General features: G+C 35.7%; 1 protein-coding gene across 1 annotated transcript in view; it reads right to left on the bottom strand.

The window, feature by feature from the left end:
• Positions 1-23,540, bottom strand: part of LOC149845734 (E3 ubiquitin-protein ligase UPL6-like) — a 234,616-nt gene that overhangs the window by 24,730 nt on the left and 186,346 nt on the right. The window contains exons 19-22 of the mRNA XM_089995960.1: positions 8,080-8,146; positions 5,453-5,623; positions 5,278-5,367; positions 585-665 (exon numbers count right to left, since the gene is read on the bottom strand). Of these exons, the coding sequence (XP_089852086.1) occupies positions 585-665; positions 5,278-5,367; positions 5,453-5,623; positions 8,080-8,146 (409 nt within the window). The remainder of the gene's footprint in view (positions 1-584; positions 666-5,277; positions 5,368-5,452; positions 5,624-8,079; positions 8,147-23,540) is intronic.

Genomic DNA, 23,540 nt, shown 5'->3' with positions numbered 1-23,540 from the left:
GTTTAAGATGATGTTTATGTCTTAAACATGTATTCAGTTCCAATTTTGTTAATTAATTTGTAACTTGTTAATTAGTTGCTATTTTTCATGTTTTACATTTTTTAGATCAAAATGAACCTCTCATGCGGAAATATAAAGACACCATTTATGAAATGATGAATGACAATGAAGCAGTAGATGATGTTATACTAGAACTTTTGACATTTGTAGACAAAAGAAGTTTTGGTACTAAAGATGCAATAAGACAAATTTGAAACCAAACTTTGCTGTATTGGATTAGTGGTGTCTTCATGTTGATACTACAAAGATAAAACCAATAGCTATCAAGGTCTTATCACAAGCTATTAGCATATCTCCAGCTGAGTGAGCACATACAACTATATACATAATGTAAAGCAAAATGGGCTTGAATAGAAAGCCTTGAACAAAGGGAGGGTGTTTAATATTTAAAGCACCATGATGTGCAAGAAAACATGAAACTTTGCAATAGGCAAGAGAAAACAAACTAATCAAACATGTGAGTTTTTTGTTTTTTCCTAAGGGGATTCATGAACATTCTTTTCCATTGAAGAGAATGAAAATACCTCATGATATCCACCAGCATAATGTGCAGTTGAGCATAAGTCATCAACATCCATACCATCAAGTGATCCTGAAATAAGAAGCTGGAAGATAACAAAAAACAACATTAGTTTCTTAAAATAAAAGGGAACAACACTTGTTCAAGTAATTCCACAACACCATCCTCCTCTTCATTAGAATGAAAACCTAAAGAATTCAAATTCAAATGTAAAAGAAATATAAGTCTTGCAATCTCTAAACTAAAATTTGCATTTCACCAAAGAACAGCCAAAAGGGGAAAAAAGAGAGATATAATTGATCATGCATATTTTGCGCATATTTTTATACATTCATCTTGTGCATATTTAATGTTTAAATGCCCATGTTTAGTTGTTTTATGTGTGTTTTCTGGTAGGGAAGCTTTGGTTCAAATTTTGCGAAAAACGAAGCTAAAACGAGCAATCTGGAGCAGTTTGAAGGTATTCGGATCAAATCCCGAGGTAAGTACTAGTCAAAATCCAAAATTTGAGATTTGGTCCATTCTTTAGAGGGCCTAAAATACCTAAACACCCCTAGTGGGGCATCAACCACTCTTTAGAATTAGTGTAGGTTCTAACATTGTTTTAAAAAAATAGTTGAGTTGAGGTGTTTTGTAAATTTTGAAAAAACAAGCCTTTCTTTAATAATTTTACAAACCTACCCATCTAACCCTAGAATAGCTTATTTAAGCTATGATGGGACATGGGAGAGGCGTCTTTGCCTCCTTGGAATTGCCGCCCCTCCTTTTTACCCAAGGCCCTACCTCGATTGTGGGGACATCAGCGCCTCCTCTCTAGCCTAGATGCTGCCATGATGCTGGCCGGACCCTTCTTTCTCTTTAACCGGTATCCTCTTTTCTCCCGCACACTTCTCCCATATCCGTCGCTCGGCAAAGAAGGCGACGCACGATTGAGGGAATGGTGAAACTTGTGGATTTCGACTTGGAAGGAAGGCAGCCACGTGCGTGAACAGGTACAGACCGCTCTCTTCTCCCCCAAGCTCCTCGGAGATGCCGAAAGGTACGCTCTTTCCTACCTCTTCTTTAGCTTAGGTGCATATAGATTAGGGATTTTTTTCTTTTCTTCTTTGCTGCATATAGATTAGGGATTTTTACAGTTATTTCAGCATTAAAAATCAATTTTTATTTTTGTTAAAACTTGTTTTTTTGAAAACCGGCAGATAGGGCTGCTAGTCGGCCCGACCCAATCTGCCGGCCAGGCCTGATCAGCCACAAACAGTTGGCCAGACCTGGTTTGTGTTGATTTTAGGTTAGTTTTAGTGGTTGATTATTAGTTTTACTATTTTTTATATTAGGTTAGCAGGCTAGTTAGTGGTCACCATGTTAAAGTCATGGTTTTGCAAAAGATCCACGCGAGTTTGATGATAAAAATCTGGTTTTGAGCAGTTTTCATAAAATCGAGTTCTACATGTTTGAAATCGTTTTTTGGCAAAACCGTGTTCTGGTCTTTTCCTAGTTAAAGTTGTTTCCTTTCTTAGATTTAGTTGCAGTAATTTGTTATAGTTAGATTTATTTCAAGTATTTGCTTTGTTGGGACTAACTATAGCTAGATTAGATAGTCTAGTTTATCTTTGTTTTTGGTGTTTGTTCCATGTTTTACAGGTGGTGTCGTGAGCTGGATTGAGTTTAGGTGGAGGGTGGGCTGAGGTGGACATATCGAGGCACACCTGTACACACAAGTACAATAAGAGCTAGTTCGCGAGCAGACGAAGACTTGTTATTTTCTTTAGTAGGGCATTAGGCCAATTATTTATTTTGGGTTGTATTAATTTTTATTTTCGCTCGAACATTTGTAATAGGTTTGATTACGCATTTGTTTATTTTCAAGGCAATAAAGAATGTGTTTTGTTTGGAGTAGAAGGTATTTACCCATTTCCCTATGTTCGACCCGGACTACACCATTAGTGTAAGCCGGTTATTTATAATTTGATGCATAGTTTACACTGACAATTTTTTCATTAAAAAAAAATCTTTTGAAAATACCTTTGAGAAAAGTTGCATTAATAATCAAGTGAAAAAAAAACATTCACATTTACAGTAGGGGTGACTTGTGAATGTCACCAAGTTGACAGGAAGTCACAAGTTCGAAACCCAGAGGTGGTGTCCCTTGCCACAAGGTTGAAACTGGGTGTACTCCTTGGTGGGCAGTGGGGTCTCAAGGGTTTTACCAACTGGAGGCCAACCAATGTGCATTCTGTAATTCGACGGGGGGGGGGGGGGGGGTGTTTACCTTGGAATATCCAAAAAAAAAAAAATGTTCAGCTTCCCACTAGGTACAAACAGTGAGTAAGACCTAAAGGAATGAATTTCATCTACAGGAATAAAAAATGGGAAAATTTGGTAGGGCTTTCCTACAACAACTTGAATTGCTAAAGTGCATGATCATTTTTCCTAAGTCTTGATTTTTACTTCAATCCTCTTCAAGTTCTAAAATATCGGTTCTTCATTCAGTTTTTGTCATTTGGGATTTGTTTTCAATGTTTTCTCCCTCGTGGTAGTTATGGGTTGATTCTCGCTTCTTCTGTGTCATTGAAATCTTTTCTTCTTTCTTTATACATTTTTCCCATCCAATATACCATCAAGTTTTGGACTACCTACCAATTTATGTGAGTCTGCGCCAAACTTCTCCGTATTGTTTCTTATTCCTAAAAGAAAGACAAGCTCTCTATTTGATTTTAATTTACTTATCTGCATCTTGTTGGTGTAATATTTCATATTTGCATGGACAGTAAGCAGCAGTACTTCCATTGCTTGCCACAAAGCTGACGTTGTACTGGGAGCTTTTTGATGTCAAAGGGTTATAGACTTTCTGCATGTGCACACCACTGAACTCTTCTTTGTTGCTAGCAAACACAAGCTACTTTATCCTGAACATGTTCCCCTCTGGTTTTCATGGTTTTATAGTAGAGAAATTGGATTCTAATGGTTTTCAAATATATCTGAATCAGAAACCATTGTTCACTTCTTGGTACCTCACTCTGCAATATCCTGTAGCAATGCAGACAATGACAGGCTGAGATCAGCACGGAATGCCACCAGCTAATCCATAAAGGTTTTGGGAAAAAGAAGAAAACTAAATGAAAGAGAAATTAATCCATGATTGATATGCTTACAGAGAATAAGACTTGCTAGTTGAACCTTGCGAAGACATTTTCATGATCTTTTGTTTAACTAACCATTACAATTCTCTTGAAATTTATAAAAAAAATCTGCTAAGCAAATAGAAAATGATTTATTAAGGTGAGACTGTGGACAAGAAAATAGTCAGATATAAATTACATCCAATCTGTTGAAATAATTGAGATCGGGTACTACACAATAAAATTTTGAAAAGAGTATGAAGGTGAACAGGTTCCCATGACCTAAGACCATACTTTTCAGAAATAGAGCATCACCAGCACTGAATAAAGACTTCTCAGTAAGTCAACACAGCTAACAGAGCCGACCTGCTAGTTTAGGAATAGTCAAAGCGGCACATAAGGCAAATTCCTTGATATATTCATGAATTTTTCAAAATCTACTCAAATTCATTTGGAAAAAGATAAAATTAAGTAAAAGAACAAATGATAGAAACCAATGCCAAAAACACACTGTCTGTGCTTCCCGCATGATGTCATGTCATGTCTCTATGTAGAACACGTGCCTCAAACCCACATGTCCTTGTGACATAGACTCAGTGTGATTGTAGCATTTTAGTATGTTGACACGAACAATATTTTAGTATGATTCAACACATTTGGTTCCAGGCAGCCGCAAACCTCAGAATAATCAAATGCAGACTTCATTATAAACAAGAAAACATTAGAGCAGATTTATCACAAAAAGGGCAAACAATGGATGAAAAAATATTATTCATTAATTTTGCAAAATTATGTACAAAAAAGTTTCTGAATAGGGCAGAACATAAGCGAGTTAAAGCTAAACTGTGGATGTTAAAGTTTAGTTCATTAACGTGGAAACTAGGTTAAAATTCAGCTGAAGATTGTTACGAACAAGCTCGAGCTGGGACTGAATACAAACAATGAACTTTATTTCATTTTGATTAATAAATTTTATTCTGGTATGTACATTCTATCAAGCTCTTGGAGCTTACTGATCTCTTAAACATAATTTTTAAGAGTTTGAGCTTGGCTTATTTAACAAATGGCTTTAAGATCAAGTTGAACTTGAGAAGTACGTGGACTGACTGGTAAATCATCGGCTCTAATTTCTGCATGCATAACATTACATCAAACAGGTGGTTTCAGATATAGATCAATTGAACTATTTTCAAGGTTTTCTCCAAAGGATGCTGTTACACACGTAGAAGAGGATACTAAAACTTCACATAAATATTCTTGCAGAACTTAAAAGCAAGCCACATATATGGAAGATTGACTATAAAAGAAGAGTTTTATTATTAGTACAATAAATAGTCAATGACTCATTGGCTAGCTCCTTAACTATGAACAACAAAACCACATAATACACATGCCTGTATTTTTGTGAACTAAAACTGTGAAAGAGCAGCAGTCAAAGCAAAAGGGGCAAAACAAATAAAACTTCAATTAAAATTCATTTTCTAAACAGCTGAACTAAGATATACTGAAAGATGTATTTAACAATAAATAAAAAAAAATTAGGAAGTTCAGATAACCAGAAAAGTCCAACAAAGATACCTGGAGTTCATGCTCATTGAACATCGCTATCCAATCTGGTTGTATGAGCTGCTGAAATCCTTGCAAAAAATGTGAACTTTGCTGACGAATCTGTAATTGAGGAAAAAATTGTGGTGTTCAAATAAAACAGAAACCAGCTTTTCCAAAAGAATAGACCAGAGGGAGCACAGATCACCTGAATATTCAATCGATGGTTGGCAACAAGGTGAATAAACATTATTACATTCTCATTTGTAACCTGTAAATCTTTTCCACCTGGAAGGAGCTCCTCTTCAGTTTGCTCACCGTACTCATTATTTACGACCACAAAATATAGCCCTAACTCAGAAATGTCGCCTTTATAATGCTGCAATGTTGACCTCAAATCTCACTCTCAACAATCATCCAAATAAATGTGAAATTGATCATGAAAATTAAGCAATCAAAAGGTCCCAACGACACCAGAGAAATAAATGCTCTAAAACTGCAATACAGAGATGAAATCATGAAAACATTGCAATATATCCAAACAAATATACAGGAGGCATGTAAAAAGCTATGTAACATGAGTATTTCCATGAGGGTGCCAAACCCGTGTCAACACTGGTACCGGTACTGTTACTTCATGAGTATGGGTTAGGCGTCCCAACTTAGACCTGATCCATTACCTATTATGTCAAATCATTTGATCCATTCATCATGGTTGTTTTCATCTGTGCTTGTATTGTGTTATATATTCAGTTATACAATATACACACATGAATATACACACATGCAGACACATACACAGGCACACGCATTTGTACATACATATATGCATATACATAATCTTAGTTGTATCCATGTACACATACTTTCGAAATTGACTGTTCTACCCTAAGCACCCAGAGTCCCAGACTACTTTCGAACTTGACTGTTCTACCCTAAGCACCCAGAGTCCCAGACCCAGGCCTGTACCTGCACCAGTACCTATGTGACATAGGTAAAAATCTATAACAATGCCTTGAGGCAGTATATTTTTTCGAAAAGAGGCACTCCTAGCAGCAAACTTGGCAGAAGAAGCCCCCTAACACAGGAGCCGCTAGCTGAGTCGACCAATGAATGATAGGCCGGATGGAGGGGCTCATTTGACTAATCAGCTATGTCACATAGGTGCGGGTGCGGCGATACGCCACTTTCAAAAAACTTGGGTGGGACGGACTTGGCTCTGTATACCCAGATTGATTCAAACCTGGGTTTACTTTGACTTAGGTCTGAATGTGACTGAGTCAAAGTAAACCCAACAGACCCAGGTCCAGATATAGGAGAAGCAAAAGGTGTAAATTTCAACAAAAGAGTACTCTTCTTTTCCCTCCCTTCACAGGAAAAATATTAAAAAAAAGAAATCTGAGGTGCCAGTTGTTATTGATTTAAATTTCAAAAAAAAAAAAAAACATTAAAGGCAGGCAGGTTACAGCTGGTTGAGGAGGACAAGCATCATAGTTGATGTCACAACACAAGGGCCACGTATCTTCCTTTCCTTGATAAAATTTGAGATAACTCTCTCTCTCTCTCTCTCTCTATTCCGGCGAGATGAAGAAGAAAGAGGAGGATGACCCCAGCCCTCTCACTCTCTGTGTAGGTAGGCTTCTCTCTCTCTATTCCGGCGAGATAAAGAAGAAAGAGGAGGATGACCCCAGCCCTCTCACCCTCTGTGTGGGTAGGCCTCTCTCTCTCTCTCTCTCTCTCTCTCTCTCTCTCTCTCTCTCTCTCTCTCTTGTAACGTGTTTGCCACACTGGGTGCAGCACCCACACCCGCATCGTGTCGATGCGGGTGCGAGGGCCCTTTTGCCTAGTCCCTGTGACTTAGCTAATCAGTGATCCCTAGGCCTACCTAAGACAGATGCCCCTGAAATAGGGGATTGGTTAATCGAAAAGCTCAGGCAAGAGTAGGACATGCCATACAAATCTTTCTGATATGCTAGCAAGTGGTCCTCTCCAATCAAATTTCTTCATCCACAGGCAGGGTGAATTCTAAGGTTCCTTTGAAAACAAAAACGAAACAATGATAAGAATGCAAAGACTTCCAATTTTTGCATCATAACCCAAAGAATTAACGAATTTTTGACTGAAAATAGAAACACCAAACACAATTTATTTGGAATTCAGCTTAAAAATGGTTGCTTAAGAATATGCGCCACAAAGTATCATTTGAGAAAAAAAAGAATGAGTAAAGAAAATTAGTAAACACACTGAGTCATTATATGCATTGTGGAACTCTCTTATTCTTTATATTAATTGGCACTATGGTCTGTGTCCCTCCCCTTTTTAGTTTTTTTACTCTTGCAACTTGGGTCCTTAGACTTTTATGAGCTTGTAACTAGTGTTGCTTCTTAGCTTTTGTATGCTGAAGACGTCAGAGCGACTCTAGGGTAGTCTTTGGATGCATTTATAAACTTGTATAATCTATGGTTACTTTAAATATCTAAAGTTGTTTGTATGCTTATTTTTAATGAAGGTTAACAGTTTTCAATAAATACGAGTAAAACAGCACCGTTTCTAAAAATCTGTGGAAGGGGCTTCTTTTTCCTATATATCTTTTTTAAGCTATTTATTTTCTATTGAGACCTCATTTCTCAATCATACTCTCCCTTTTCCCTCTCATCTCCTCTTCCCTTTTTCTTCCGCTTATCTACCACCACACACTATCACACCATCAAATTGGACTTGGTAAATCCAATGTTACAACAGACCAAATACTTCTGGGCAAACTTATAAAGATAGGAGAATGAATCACCAAAATGAAAAAAAAAACAATATGTTTAATAATTACCATAAGCATACCTTCAAGAAAAGGAGATGCCGATACAATTCTGGGTCCAAAGAAGGCAAGTCATTGAGGTAGTTATGCCTAAAAATTTGTAAATCAGATATTCAAAAGCAGCAAAAAAGGAAAATATAAGATCAAAAGGGCTTTTAGAAACTAAAAGTGCTCTTGTTATCACTGTCACTGTAGCCAATGAAAGACATAAGTTGCCAGACTACTCATGTTTATTCTAATAAATAAATTCAAATTTACATTTCCATGGTATTCTAATCACTGCATTAATTGGCCATCATCCATGAAAAGGCAAACTGGTTGCTTAACCAACATGGAAGAATTCTCACATAGGTTCAATGCATAGCAAAACACCAGTTATTTTCAGAGTGTTATATGGATATGTAAGGAGAACATCAACACTGCATGCCCTAAAATTGTATCATGTCACTGGTAACAGCTTCATCCTAGTTGAATGGCATGCCATCCAGTGTACCATCAACAACTCTAGCTATTTGATAGTGAATGCTACATGAACTAAAATTGTATCATATGACTAGTAACTGTAAAAGTATCTTCAACAAGATACTATGATCAAGACCTTAGTATTCTTGATGATAAACACATGCACACATGCACAATAATAACTCTTTAGAACACTTGTGCACAAAAGCACAACCCACTAAATCTCACAAATGCACACAGTCATAAAAATATAAGAAATTTGTATTGAAGAAATTGGAGTGCATAAGCTCCAAAGAATGAATTTACAAAAAGGAGAAGACCCCTATATATAACACAAAAAGGAATGAAAAAGACTAAAATACCCCTACAGCTGATATATATATATATCTTTCTTTATATATATAAAATATATATGGGCATTACAATGATAATGGATTACAATTTAACACCCCCCCTCAAACTTAGGGCATGATGACCGAAAGTTTGCCAAGAAAAAAGTTGAATCGCGGAGAACACAGAGCCTTGGTGAAGAAATCTGCCAACTGATATTCTGAAGTTACATACGAAAGATCTATGACTCCTTTGAGATATGCTTCTCGAACATAGTGACAATTCATCTCAATGTGTTTAGTCCGCTTATGAAATGTATGATTTTTGGCAATATAAATTACACTCTTGTTATCACAACATAGCTTGGTGGGCCCTTCAACATTGATCCCCATATCTTATAATAACTGATGAATCCATACAATTTTTATGGTAGTAGTTGTCATGGCTCGATATTCAATTTCAGTAGAGGATAAAAACACTTTTTGTTGCTTCTTGCACCTCCATGAGATTAACGAGTCTCCTAAAAACACACAAAAACCAATGGTGGAGTGACGGTTATTTGAGTCACCTCTCCAGTCAGAGTCAGTATAAGCAATTAATTTCAATTCAAAAAAAGAGGATAAGAATACTCCCTTGTTTAGTGTACCCTTTATGTATCTCACAATCCGCAAGATGACACTCATGTGAACTGAGGTTGGTGCATGTTGGAACTGACTTGCAGTATGAACTGCATGAGAAATATCTAGTCTAGTAATACTCAGATACATCAATGATCCCACAAGTTGCCTGTAGGGGGTGGGATCAGAGAAAGTAATGTCATCATCAATCTTCATTTTAGCTCCTACTATAGCAGGAGTTTCACAAACTTTATCATCCGTAATACCTGACCCGTCAATAACCTCAGATGCAAGCTTAGTTTGAGACAAAAAATATCCTCTATGAGAGTATGCCACTTCAATACCCAAAAAATAAGTTAGAAATCCCAAATCAGACATTTCAAATCTATCCTCTAAAATTGATTTTATGCTTTTAACCCCTTTAGTATCACTTTCGGTTATTAACATATCATCTACATACAAAAGCAGAATGACAATCCCTGCATTGGTTTTTCTAACGAACAAAGCAGTGTCAGTGAAACAAGATGAAAAACCACTTTCTAACATTACGAAGTTAAACTTATCATACCAAGCCTTGGAGACTTGTTTTAAACTATAAAGTGCTTTTCGAAGGCGAAGCACTTTCCCTTTGGGAGTCTCCATTCCTGGTGGAGCATCCATATATACCCATTCATTTAAATCGCCATTTAAGAATGCATTTTTAACGTCCATTTGATAGATGTTTCATTTGTTAATTGAGGCAACGGTGATGAGGCATCACCGTGCTTAACATTAATTCCGGGTGGCGGATCTATGTAAACTTCTTCACTTAAACTGTCATTTAAAAAGGCATTTTTTACGTCAAGTTGATAGATAGGCCATTTTTTGGTTGATGCGACAACTATTAAGGTTCTGACACTAGTCATTCGAGCTACGGGAGCGAATGTTTCTTCATAATCAATGTCATGTTCTTGGGAGTATCCCTTAGCGACTAATCTAGCTTTATATCGTTCCAAAGAGCCATCGCTTTTAGTTTTAACTTTGAAGACCCAACGACACCCAATAGGTTTTTTGTGTGAGGGTAGATTAACTATTTCCCAAGTATTAACCTTTTTTAATGCATTTAGTTCAACTTGCATTGCTTCAACCCAATGTGGTATAGATTTAGCTTGATTATGGTGAGCGGGTTCAAAATAAGAATGTAGGGTTATTAAACATGCTCGATAATTGGGGGTTAAGGAATCATAGGATACAAACCTATTTGGGGGTATTGATATTCTAGAAGAATGTCTAACTTGTGGTTCCTCAGTAGATTCAAAAATTTGAGAGTATTTTTCGAGGGCACTAATAGGATTTTCTTGATTTCTTCTTGAGTAAACATTTATATTTGTATCACTATCAATTATATTTGAATCACTATCATTTGAGGATGTTATATCAAGATGGGACATTTCACGTGTATCTTCTATGTTTTCAAGAAAATCTTCTTATATGTCATCAATAAGATCGTATAAGAATATATAATCGATTTCATTTGTTTCTTCTATTTTATCAAAACCGTTCTCTTCTTCTAGAAATGTTACATCTTTTGAAACATATAGTTTATCATTCTTAAAATCATAACATCTATACCCTTTTTTATTTTCACCATATCCTAGAAAAACACATTCAATTGCTTTTGGAGACAACTTGTCCCTTTTATGTAATAGGACAAAACATTTGCAACAAAAAATACGAAGATGATTGAAATCAGGTAAAAATTTGAAGAGCTTTTCATAGGGAGAAGCATTTTTCAATTTGGAAGAAGGCATTCTATTGATTAGATAAGTTGAGGTTAGAACGACTTCGGCCCAAAACTTCTTTGGAATATTCCTAGAAACAAGTAATGTTCTAGCGGTTTCTATAATGTGCCTATGTTTCCTTTCCGCTAGGCCATTTTGTTGAGGAGTCCTATGCCAAGACTTTTGATGGCAAATTCCATTTTGGGTTAAATAGTTTTGGAATTTGTGGGATAAGTATTCGCCACCGGAATCAGATCTTAAAATAGATATGTTATTTTGGAATTGCTTTTGAATCTTTTTATGAAAATCTTTAAAGGAAGTAAATACTTCTGATTTATGACTAAGAAAATAAATCCAAACATATCGAGTAAAGTCATCAATAAAAGTAACATAATATGAATAACCCCCTTTAGACATAACCGAAGAAGGCCCCCAAACATCCGAATGCACCAATTCAAAAGGTCTTGATGAAAGAAAAATTCTAGTTGAAAATGGAATAAACTTTATTTTTCCAAAAATGCAATATTTACAATTAATTTCTTTTTCCTTACAAAATTTGTTTCCAAAAGGAAAGAGATACATTTTGGAATAACTTGGATGACCAAGTCTTTTATACCAAGTTTCCATGTTTTTTCTTGGACATAAGAACAAAAATAATTTGTAGGGAGATCGAGATGGTCCATATAATAGAGGTCTCCCTTTCTATGGCCTTGCCCAATCCGCTTCCCGGACCGGAGATCCTGCAAGCAACCATTAGATGAGAAAGATATTTCACATCCATGGTTGGCAATTTGAGAGACCGAAAAAAGGTTCAAATTTAGTTTGGGAACAACTCTTACTTTTGGAACACAAAAATTTTCAGAATCTTTAAAAGAGCCAATACTTGAAATTTTTAAAAAGGTTCCATCGGCCGTAGAGACACAAGAGTCCTTTGAATTGGTGCAAACATCAATAAGTGCATTTTCATGAGGGGGTCATATGAAAAAAGGCCCCGGAGTCAAGGATCCAAGAATATGTACCGGGTGAAGATGACGAAGCAATAGCCGCACCCGATGTGGAGGAAAAAACTTTTAGAATTTGTTGGAGAGCCATAGATATTTGTCCAAGAGTTTCTTTGATGTCATTGTTCTTGCCTTCATCTTCTTTGGTGGTAGTTTCTTCAAGAGAGGCCACCTTAGGCTTGAAAGTTCCATTAAGCTTTGGGCAAGCGGGTTTAATGTGACCCGACTCATAACAATGATGACAAACAATCATTTTTCTTCCTCCATTGTAGTTTCCTTGTTTCCCAAAATGAGAAGGTTTATAGGTTCTAACATTGTTACCCGGTTTTGATACGGCACATGCCAAGCCTTGTCTCCTCTTGAGTGATTTCAGCAATAGCATCCTCAATAGGAGGAAAAATAGATCTATGGAGAAGTGAGGATCTCACTTGCTCAAATTCGGGACGTAGCCCAAAAAGGAATTGAAACAATCATTCTTGTTCCATTTGTTTTTGTCTTAAATCAATATCTTCCATAGAAACCCATTTTGGCTCCAAGAGAGCCAATTCATCCCATAGTGGGTTTAGGGCACTATAATAGTCTTGAATGCTAGAATCACCTTGTTTGGTGGTGCTAATCTTTTCTTGCAAGAAATATACTCTTGCAAGATCCTTTTGGGTATACATACCCTTCATAAAGGATCAAGCCTCATTGGCTCTACGAAATTTAGCTATATTAGCACATACCTTAAGCTCAACATTGTTCATAAACCACGCAAGGATTTTTGCGTGATTGCTTTCCCAATCTTCCACTTTTTTTTATGATTTTCAATGGCCTTGAGGCGAGCATCTCCTTCAAGAGCCTTTTCTTGACCTTCTTCATCCTTTGCGAGCATAAGCTTAGGTTCCGGAATGGTGCCCATGACAAAAGCCCAAAGTTTCTTTCCTTTGAGATTATTTTCCATTGCCGATGCCCACATCATATAATTCTTTCCATTGAGCTTGAAGGATAGGTCAATCTTTGCCTCCATGATGTTGCCAAGAAGTGAGAAGAGATTCACCAAATATGAAATACACGAACCACACCTTTCCTTCAAGAATCGAGTGGCTCTGATACCATGTAATGAGATACTGCGAAAATATAAAAAGTGCTTACAAGCACTTATAACAATGAATAAAAGAGACAATATCACAAATCCACTAAGGGACAATACAAGCACAAGCTTTTAAGAAGGCAACAATATAAAAAGCCTCTTATTGAAAAAAGAGAGAGCTCTCAAGAATGGAAAATATACAAGGGGATCACCCCTATTTATACAAAAGGGAGAGGAGAGAAAGAGAGGCAAAATGCCTCAAAAGGAGAGCCCAAAAGGGGGCTCCCATGGAGTCGTTGGGAGCCCCCAACGGTCACATTTGTGACCGTTGGGGGCTCCAACGACTCTATGGTTGGAACCCCTTTTGGTCTTTACAAAATACAAAAAAATAAATGAAAAAATAAAAAAAGAAAAATACATTTTAACAAAAACTGAAAATAGTTGTTTTCTAAAACAACTATGTGAATTTACAAAAATACCCCTATCGGGTATTGATGTAATATTATATATACATAATATATATATATATAAGAGATACATTTTAACACCTTCATCACTATGTTGGGAGATAGGAGGATGGAAGGGAATATCTTCTTTGTCTTCTTTATCATTGGCTTCATTAGGAGTGAGTTCACCATCACTATCATCATCATGAGCTAATAATTCAAATAAAAATGAGTAATCTATGTTTTCTTTAAAAGGTTCACTTCTTTCAAAACCATTAACATTTTCCAGAAAACTCACATTTCTAGAAACATATAATTTATCATTCTTAATATCATAACAACGAAACCCTTTTTGGGTTTCGGAATATCCAAGAAAGGCGCAGACAATGGCTTTCGGTGAAAGCTTGTCATTCTTATCAGAAAGAACAAAGCATTTGCAACCGAAAATTCTCAATCGACTATAGTCGGGTCCTTTCGTATACAACATTTCAAAAAGCGAGATATTGTTTAAGTTTTTCGAAGGTAGCCGATTTATTAGATAGACAGACACTAAAGCAGCTTCAGCCCAAAAACCTTTTGGAATGTTTTGATAAATAAGTAGAGTTCGAGTTGTCACTATTATGTGTCTATGCTTTCTTTCAGCTAATCCATTTTATTGAGAGGTTTTCGGACAAGATCTTTGGTGAAGAATACAATGACTTTGAAGATAATTTTTGAATTCACTTGGAAGATATTCTCCACCAAAGTCAGTTCTAAAAATTTTTAGATCCCCATTGAATTGATTTTTAATCATCATATGATAAGTTTTAAAAGTTGAAAAAACTTCATATTTGTGTTTAAGAAAATAAATCCAACAATATCTCGTGTAGTCGTTAACAAAAATGACATAATATGCAAAACCTCCTTTTGACAAGACAGGTATCGGTCCTCATACATTCGAATGAGCAATTTCAAAAGGTCTTGTTGTAAACATAGATCTTTGACAAAAAGGTAATTTTTTCATTTTCCCAAGTATACAATCATTACAATTTAAATCACTTTTACATAGACTTTTAACAAAAGGTAAATGGAAATTTTTTACAATATTCAAATTTCCAAGTCTCTTGTGCCACACATTAATATTTTTTTGTTGGACAACATTACAAAATGGGTTCTTTGGAATTTGAAGACAATCGAGGTAGTAAAGATCGCCCTTCCTAGAGCCTTCCCCAATCAACCTCCCGGACCGATGATCATGTATCCAACATTTGTTAGATGAAAATTTCATATCACACCCATGATCCGAGAGTTGAGAAACAAAAAGTAAATTTAAGTTTAATTTAAGTATAAATCTAATTTTTGAAATAAGGAAACCTTGTTTTTCAAAATTTCCAATTCCTTTTACTTTAAGAGATGTTCCATCCGCAGTTGAAGCAAAGGATGGGGAGCGATTACTTGAGTAATCGGAAAAAGAGCTCATACTTGGGGTCATGTGAAATGAAACACTCGAATCTAAAAGCCACGATGTCTTACCAGGAGGAAAAGAGGTTGACATGGCGGCTCCGAAAATAGCCCTTTTGAGAAGAGGTTGAAGAGCATCCACAATTTGTTGCAATGAGAGAGCTCCATTTGAAGATGATGAGCACTCTTCCTTTTGAGGTTGGGATGTGGTAGCCATGGCTAGCATCTTCTTCCGATTTGGACATATTAGCTTGATGTGCCCCGGTTCCTTACAAAAGTGGCACAAGAGCTTGCGATAATCCATTTTTCCAACTTGCCCACTTGAACTTTGGTTTTGATTCTTGAAATTATGAGGCTTGTAGGTCCTTAGATTGCTCCCCGGTCATGAAACAACATTAACACCTTCATTTTCTTCATTATTGGAAAGTGTTGCTAGAACACTTGGGCTATTCTTACTTATACTCATACGTCTCTTCCCCACTTAGTTTAGTAATTACATCTTTAAAAGAGGGGGAAGTGAAAGCGGATAGGAGAGGATCAGATTTGTTCAAATTCGGGCCTAAGCTCATTCAAAAAATTGAAAAAACGATCTTCTTCTAATTGCTTGTAACTAAGCTCAATAGCCTCTCCGCTCCATTTGGGTTCAAGCATGGCAAACTCATCCCAAATGGAAGACAACTCCGCGAAATACTCGCTAATAGTCATTTCATTTTGTTGAAGGGTCAAGGCCATTTTTTGAAGATAGTATTTGTAGGACAAATCCCTTGAAGTGTACAATTTTTCAAGGTATTCCCACGCTTGAGAAGCTTTCTTGAACTTTATAATGTTGCCATTGATTCTTGTCTCTACGGACAAGAAAATCCACGAGAGGATTTTGAAGTTCCTCATCTCTCATTCTTCATGTTTTTTGCTATAATCTTCAGGAGCCATGACTCTTTCTTCTCCTTCAAGAATTTTTATTTCTCCTCTCTCTATCAAGGTGATCTTAAGATCCGGTTCGAGAATCGAGCCTTGGACATAGCGCCAAAAGTCATTTTTCTTTAATATGTGCCTCCATATTTCTGGCCCAAACGTAATAGTTGGAGCCATTAAGTTTAAAGCCGAGAAAGAAATGGAAGGCTTTTTCACCCATTCGAGAGGAGAAATGAGGAAAAAAGATACGTACCTCAAGAGATTTTTAGAACTTTCTTGATGGAAGAATCTTCTAAAGTATTGGATAAAGGAAAGGATCCACCCCAAGCACCAAATATTTGAGGGCACGTTTTTTGAAGCACCAAAAAAATGTAAGAATCCACACGATCTTTCTTTCTCCAACCTCGCTTTGATACCATGTAAAAGTATCTTCAACAAGATACTATGATCAAGACCTTAATATTCGTGATGATAAACACATGCACACATGCACAATAAGAACTCTTTAGAACACTTGTGCACAAAAGCACAACCCACTAAATCTGACAAATGCACACAGGCATAAAAATATAAGAAATTTATATTGAAGAAATTGGGGAGCATAAGCTCCAAAGAATGAATTTACAAAGGGGAGAAGGCCCCTATATATAACACAAAAAGGGGACCTTGGAGAGGCCCCAATGTGATCGTTGGAGCCCCTCCAACGGTCACAAATGTGACCGTTGGAGGGGCCCAACGATCATATTGGGTCCCTCCCAAGGCAAATAAAAAGAAAAGAATAAAAGAAAAGGGAAAAAGTAAAAAGAAAAAAAAGAAAATTGCATGCACATTCCAAAGGGAATATGTGCAAAAATGAAAAGGACTAAAATACCCCTACGGCTGATATATATATTTATATATATATATATATATAATTAGATAGATACATATACATATATATGTATATGTATCTTTCTTTATATATAAAATATATATGGGCATTAAATGATAATGGATTACAATTTAACAGTAACAACTTCATCCATGTTGAATGACATGCCATCCAGTATACCAGCATGAACAGATGAGGATGCGATCAGGCATTCATTGCTCCAGAATGACTGTAGAACCAGCAGTATGAAACAGCATATGCTCGGTGACATGCAAGGGAAACAGAAATGTGTCAATTTTGTAATGCTTGTCATGCACTGCATTTCTTATAGAATAATTTTTAAAATACATGATGTATATATATATATATACATATATTTATACAATAGACATATATCATTTTGGTTATTTTAATATGATATAATAAATGCAGCCTAATAGGGACTGTATTGTCATTTTGTTCTTTTATTTTTTTTATTTCTTTAATGTAATAGAATTGGACTGTTGGGAGGCAGTCCAAGAGCTTCTTGTAAAGATGTAAGTATGCTTTTCAAAGCATATTGGTTGAGAATATTAAATCATATATTTTTCCATTGGGTTGTGAAGCTTGAGCTTTCGTATATCTCTTTTATGAGATTGTAATTGGTGCATTAGAGACTTTCTTGTGTTTGTGCACTTATGTAGCCCTTTGTTGGCATTGTGATTGTGCACTTGTGTAGCCCTTTGTTGGCATTGTGATTCTACACATCTTGTTTCATTTCATGGTATTAGAGCCTTGGGCTCCTATAATGTTGAAAATCATCTTGGGTGTATTATCTTTGTGGTGGCGGTCTTCAAGCTCTGTTCTTCAAACTCAAGCCTACTCCCTCAACATGGGTGAAAGAAAATCCGCCTCCAATTCCTACAAGCTCAACGAAAGCAACTACTTGATGTGGGCTACCGCAATAGAAAACCATATGAAGGGGAAAAGCTTTAGGGTTTTGTTAGTAAAACCACTAATGAACCCCAACTAAAGCTAAGGAGAAGAAAAGAAGATCAAATTAAAGCCCTCTCCAAAGAAGAAAAGGAAAAGGCTTTGCAAAAATATCCAGAAAAAATGAAAGATTAGGAGTCTAACAACGTGCAAATACTCTCATGGTATGGTACATGAATACCATAGAGTTTAAGTTTGCAACCAATATCATCAAGTTCAAAAAAGCATGTGATGCATGGATCTTCTTAAAGAGCACATTCATTTAAAAAGATATGGCTAGACTCTCCAAGACAAGGTACATAATACCAAACAAAGGGATAAGAGGATAAGAGACTTTTATGGTCACTTATCCCCTATTTGGGATGAGTTGGCTATATTGAAACCAAAATGGGAAGGTTCGATAACTAAGATGAGAAAACAAACTGAAAGAGAATCTTTTTTCTTTCTTATATGGTCTTCGACCGAAATTTGAGCAAGTTAGGTCCTTCTATAAGTAAGGCATTTGCTCAAATTTGTCAAGAAGAAATAAGACTTGGGATGCACAAGAATAATTATGAGGAATTTGCCATATCAATACCCAAAAGTTTTGTAAAAACTTATAAACCTCACTTTGAGAAAAAATTCAATGGAGGACATAATGGGGGAGGATACAAGGTAAAATTACTTGTCATCATTGTAAAGAACCGGGATACATAAGACCAAATTGTCCTAAACTCAAAAACGTGACCACGGTAAGTGAAGAACCTCAAGAAACAAAGAAAGAAGGAAACTTCAATGATTTGACAATTACCCAAATTGCGGAGGCCATTTCACAAATACTAAAAGTCAGTTCCTATACATCTGGCGTCGTTGTCTCCTCTTGGATTTTGGATTCAAGAGCCACTTCTCATATGAGTCATAATGAGTGATGATTATCCGATTGCACTAATTCATATTTTTCATGTATGTCAATTGCGGATACTTCTTTAAAAGTTAAAAGAATAGGAAATCTTAACAATGATTCAAAAAAAAAATTTGTTCCAAATGTTAGGGTTATTCCACAACTAGATTTAAATCTTTTTTTGGTTTCTCAAATTTTCGATTATGGGTATAAAGTATTTTTTTCATCTAAGGCTTGTTGGATGCAAGATCTCCAGTTAGGGAAGCTGATTAGGCAATGCCATAAAGAAGAGATCTTTACTATATGTATTCCTAATATATACCAAAAAACTCTTTTTGTAACCATATCCAAGCAATTAATTTGGATCTTTGGCATAAAAGATTGAGACATCCAAGTACATCCAAACTATTCTTTTTTCATTTTTGAAAAAAATTTGTAAGTTAAAAGAATTTGTATGTGGCCTCGACAGGCCAAATCTAGATTTGGATCGGACTGGATCCAATGCATTTGATTCAAATTAATATGGATCTGGACTCTGTCTAAGACCCATATTAATTAGAAATTGATCCAGCCCAGGATCCAATTAGGGCTTGAATATGGATTTGGATCTTGAACCCGGATCCAGCTCCAAAACCCATACCCAACGAAAATACAACTTTAAATTCAATTTTTATATTTAAATTGAAGTTAACTAGAGTTAAAAAGACTCCCAGAGGAATAAAGTACCATCTGAAAGTTTTTGGATATTTAATAATTAATAAATAATTAATTTATTATTAAATTTTAATTAATTCCGAAATTCTATTTTAGTCAACTAATTGGACTCCTTAAGAGAGTCCCTAAGTTGCCATGAGATAAGGAATTTAGAAGAGTGACAAAAAGTAAGAAAGACTTTAAAATAGAAACTTGGAAAAGTCAAAACCGCGTTTTAAAAATTTTAGAAAGTAAGAGGGAGAGAGATTCCCAAATAGGAGAGCACTCTCTCCGGCCCATCTAGAAGGGGGAGGGGGGGGGCATCACCCGCTTATTGTCTATATAAACTTCAAAAAAAAAAAATATCGTGTGACACAAGAAAGAAAGAGAGAGAAAAAGAGAAGGAAAAAGAGAGGAGAGAGAAAGAGTGAGAAAGAGAGGGGAAGAAGGAGGAAGAAGAAGAAGAGCACAGAGGAGGCCCTCTTCACATCTAGCCATCCGGTGGTTCAATCATCCATTTTTAGTTTTCTCTCAATCTACGAATAAGGTACGGGTCTTTCTCTTGTTTTGAATGAGAAAAAAAGCATAGATCGGTTTTCTATACAAGGATTTAGTAAAAACCATGAGAGAAGAGTAAATCTGAATATTTACTCTAAGATGTACGTTGAAATTAATGTGTTTCCCTTTTTCAAAATCTATTTTGGAATATAAATATGTATAGGTATATACATATATATGTTTTTATATATATAGGTATATATTTAATGTGCTCTAGATTCATAGAGCTGAACAGATCAAACATGCGCAAATCTGGTCCAGATCTAGTGTTCTAAAGTTTTGAAAAAGAAAAATACTATGCGATCTGCATGTAGTTAGAAAATTTTGTGTATGCTTATTGTCATGTTAAAACAGAAATTCTGTTTTAAATATTGTTCAGGTTAAAACAGTATGTATTGTTGCATGTTCCATGTCAAGTTTATTCTTTTAGATTCATGCGAAATTTGAATGCAAAAATCAGCATACGCATTCTTGATTGGTGAATCTGATAATACATGCATGATTGAGTTTGAATGTGCATACGCATGAATGCCTAAATTTTTAAAACCTGTACATGCATGCATATTTGACAGGGACTTTATATATAATTTAGTTTTGGGTTTTGAGTGGCTCGGCTGGTGCAGGCCTGCCAGTCCCAGCCACTCGGCTTGGTTGGTGCAGGCCTCGCAGACCCTGCCAGGCCAACCACTCGGCTGGACTAAATTTTGGTATAGTCCAGACTCAGCCGACCGATCGGCTGGGCTGGCATACTGTCAAAAAAATATATATACAAAATGTTTAAACTGGCATGCTGTTGGCAGCTGGGCTGTCTGGCAGCCCAGCCCAGCCAATCGGCTAGGCTGGTACAGGCTTGGCAGGGTCTGCCAGGCCCAGCCTATACAGTCCTATAAAAAAAAATAGAAAAGTAATGTTTTTTTTTTATTGTGATGGCAGGGTGTTGCCGACCCAGCCGAACCAGGTTTGTCTGGGCAGGTGATGGGCCTGTCAGGCCCAGCCGACCGGGTTTGGTTGGCCAAACATAAAAAAAAAAAAAGAGATATATTTAAAGAAATTTAGATTTTTCTGTTTTATCTAAATGGGTTTAATAGGGCAAGGCAGGGCCGGGCCATGTGCTTTGCTGAATTCGTTTTTAAAAAGGAAAACTACTTCGCAAGTCATTCTTATTTGTCACCACATGCACAGATTTTTTATTGAATGATATACATATTTGATGTATGATCAATTCCTTTTAGTTCATGCATATTACTTATGCCTTTTTTAATTTGAATAGAAACTCAGATTTGTATGCAAAATTTTCAGATTTGCTTAGTATAATAAATATGGCATTTATGCATGTTAAGAATGAGACTTCCACATGCTTAGAATGGATTTTTTATGCGTGTTCAATGTCTTTATGTAAAGCTACTTCTATGTGCACGAGTAACTCGAAAGAATTTATTTGTTCTTGCATGTACATGATTGCATGAGTCTTCACATATGTTAATTCAAAATGATTCATGAATGGAAGCATTTATTTGATATGATCATGTGAACATATGCATATGAATATTGTCATTCTTGCACGTTCTCAATTTATTTATATTGAATGTACATTGAAAAGCATGTGAAATAAATGCACAAGTGGCATGTTCTTTATGATTTTTGCTTTGGATGCATCGATGATAAAAAGTGAATCATCGCCGGCATTGTGAGCCTTGAGCATGTGTTGCTCCTTGTTTAGTTGTTTATGCATGGCAAAAATAAAACTTGATATTATTGTTCTAATTGCATTGTTCCATGTTGCTATGGGTTGTGGTCTCGTGATGAGTTTCGCATGTTGATTTGCGAAACATGTATGATTGATTTTACATGTTAATTTATAAAATAAAGAATTGAAATAATAAAAAGATAAAAAAGATAAGAGTGTAATCTACGTTTCCTGAATGTCCTTTCTTTAATATGGGAATCCTGGACTTGCGGTTTTAGGGAACTGTGAGGATATTAAAACTCCTTGTGCGTTGTTATGCTCCTGAACCCAACTAGGTGGTTCACCTCCGGGCCACAATTTTAGGCAGATTCTGACACTTTGCTTGGGGGTGGTGTGTAGACACATATGTTTTTGGTATACCAAAAAAGTGACATTAGTGGATGTTGATTTGCATAATGTCCCAACATTAGATGTCGATTTGCATAATGTACCGACATTAGATGTTGATTTCTAATGTTTCAATGGATGGTGTTGATTCCTGATATCGGTCGAGGGCTAAGTGTGGAACCTAATAATAAAATATAAATTATGTATTAAGCTATAACTCAAAACCTAACTTGACCTCGAGAATTGTTTACCTGTTTTGAGTATCCGCGGACAATGATAACAAAAAAAGGAACTAAAAGTTTGTGTGCATTTAATAGAGAATGCATATAAAAGAAAACTCTGACAATAAATAATAATTTATTCATGCATTTGCACTGAAATCATGCATATTTCTGTTATTCATTAGATCATGCATATTTGCTCGTTCTCTTGTGCTAAATTAATGATTGCATGAAAAATATTCTCTATTGCTTAATTGATATTTTCTATTGTTTGATAATTGTTCCCTCTTGCTTAACAATTGTTCTCTAATACATGAATAATTAATTGGATTATGAATTTGTCATTATTGCATCCCTCTAAAATGTTGCATGATTCCTATTTATGTTCTTTTTACTTATTTGATTCATTAGAGGGACCTGTACGTATGATCTTTGTAACTGATACCCCTACTTTTGTATTTTTTTCACAGTCTTTGAGGCCCAGTGAGGAGAACAACTATTGCGAAAAGCTACGAGGGCTACGTGACTACTTGACAGATTCTTTTTGAGACAACGTGGCTCCATATTTTGCTTTATTTATATTCTTTTGCATATGTCTTCAGACTTTATGTTTTCAATTAATAAAGATTGGTTTGGTTTGGATGATGGTAGTATAAGATCTCTTATGGTTGTGGATGTGTTATAACTGTAAAGGCTTCGGGTCTCTGAGAATGTTTCCACAATTGTTTTAAGAAAAAAAAGGTCGTCACTTTTTAACGGGTATGAGTTGAGGTTGTTACAAACTCATTCATATCATGAGTCATTCAACTACAAAGAATCTAAAGACATAAAAGAATAGGCAAAAGCTATGAAAATAGAATTAGATGCATTACATAAAGGCCATACTTGGGAAGTCCAACATCTTCCTAAAGGAAATAAGACAATAGGATATAAATGAATATTTAAGGTCAACAAAAAATGATGGATCCCTAGAAAGATATAAAGCAAGATTAATTGTAAAAAAGTATTTTCAGGAATATTGAATATATTATAAAAAAACATTTACCCCAATAGCTCATATGACCACAGTTAGGACTCTATGGCATTCATTAGGAAATGACCTATATATCATATTTAGATGTTAAGAATACTTTCTTAAATATAAATTTAAATGAATAAGTTTACATGGATCCTCT

Source organism: Nuphar pumila, chromosome 2 (genome assembly GCF_984573655.1).
Source record: "Nuphar pumila chromosome 2, dmNupPumi1.hap1.1, whole genome shotgun sequence".
Classification (NCBI taxonomy): Eukaryota; Viridiplantae; Streptophyta; class Magnoliopsida; order Nymphaeales; family Nymphaeaceae; genus Nuphar; species Nuphar pumila.
This window is presented reverse-complemented; position numbering and strand designations above follow the sequence as displayed.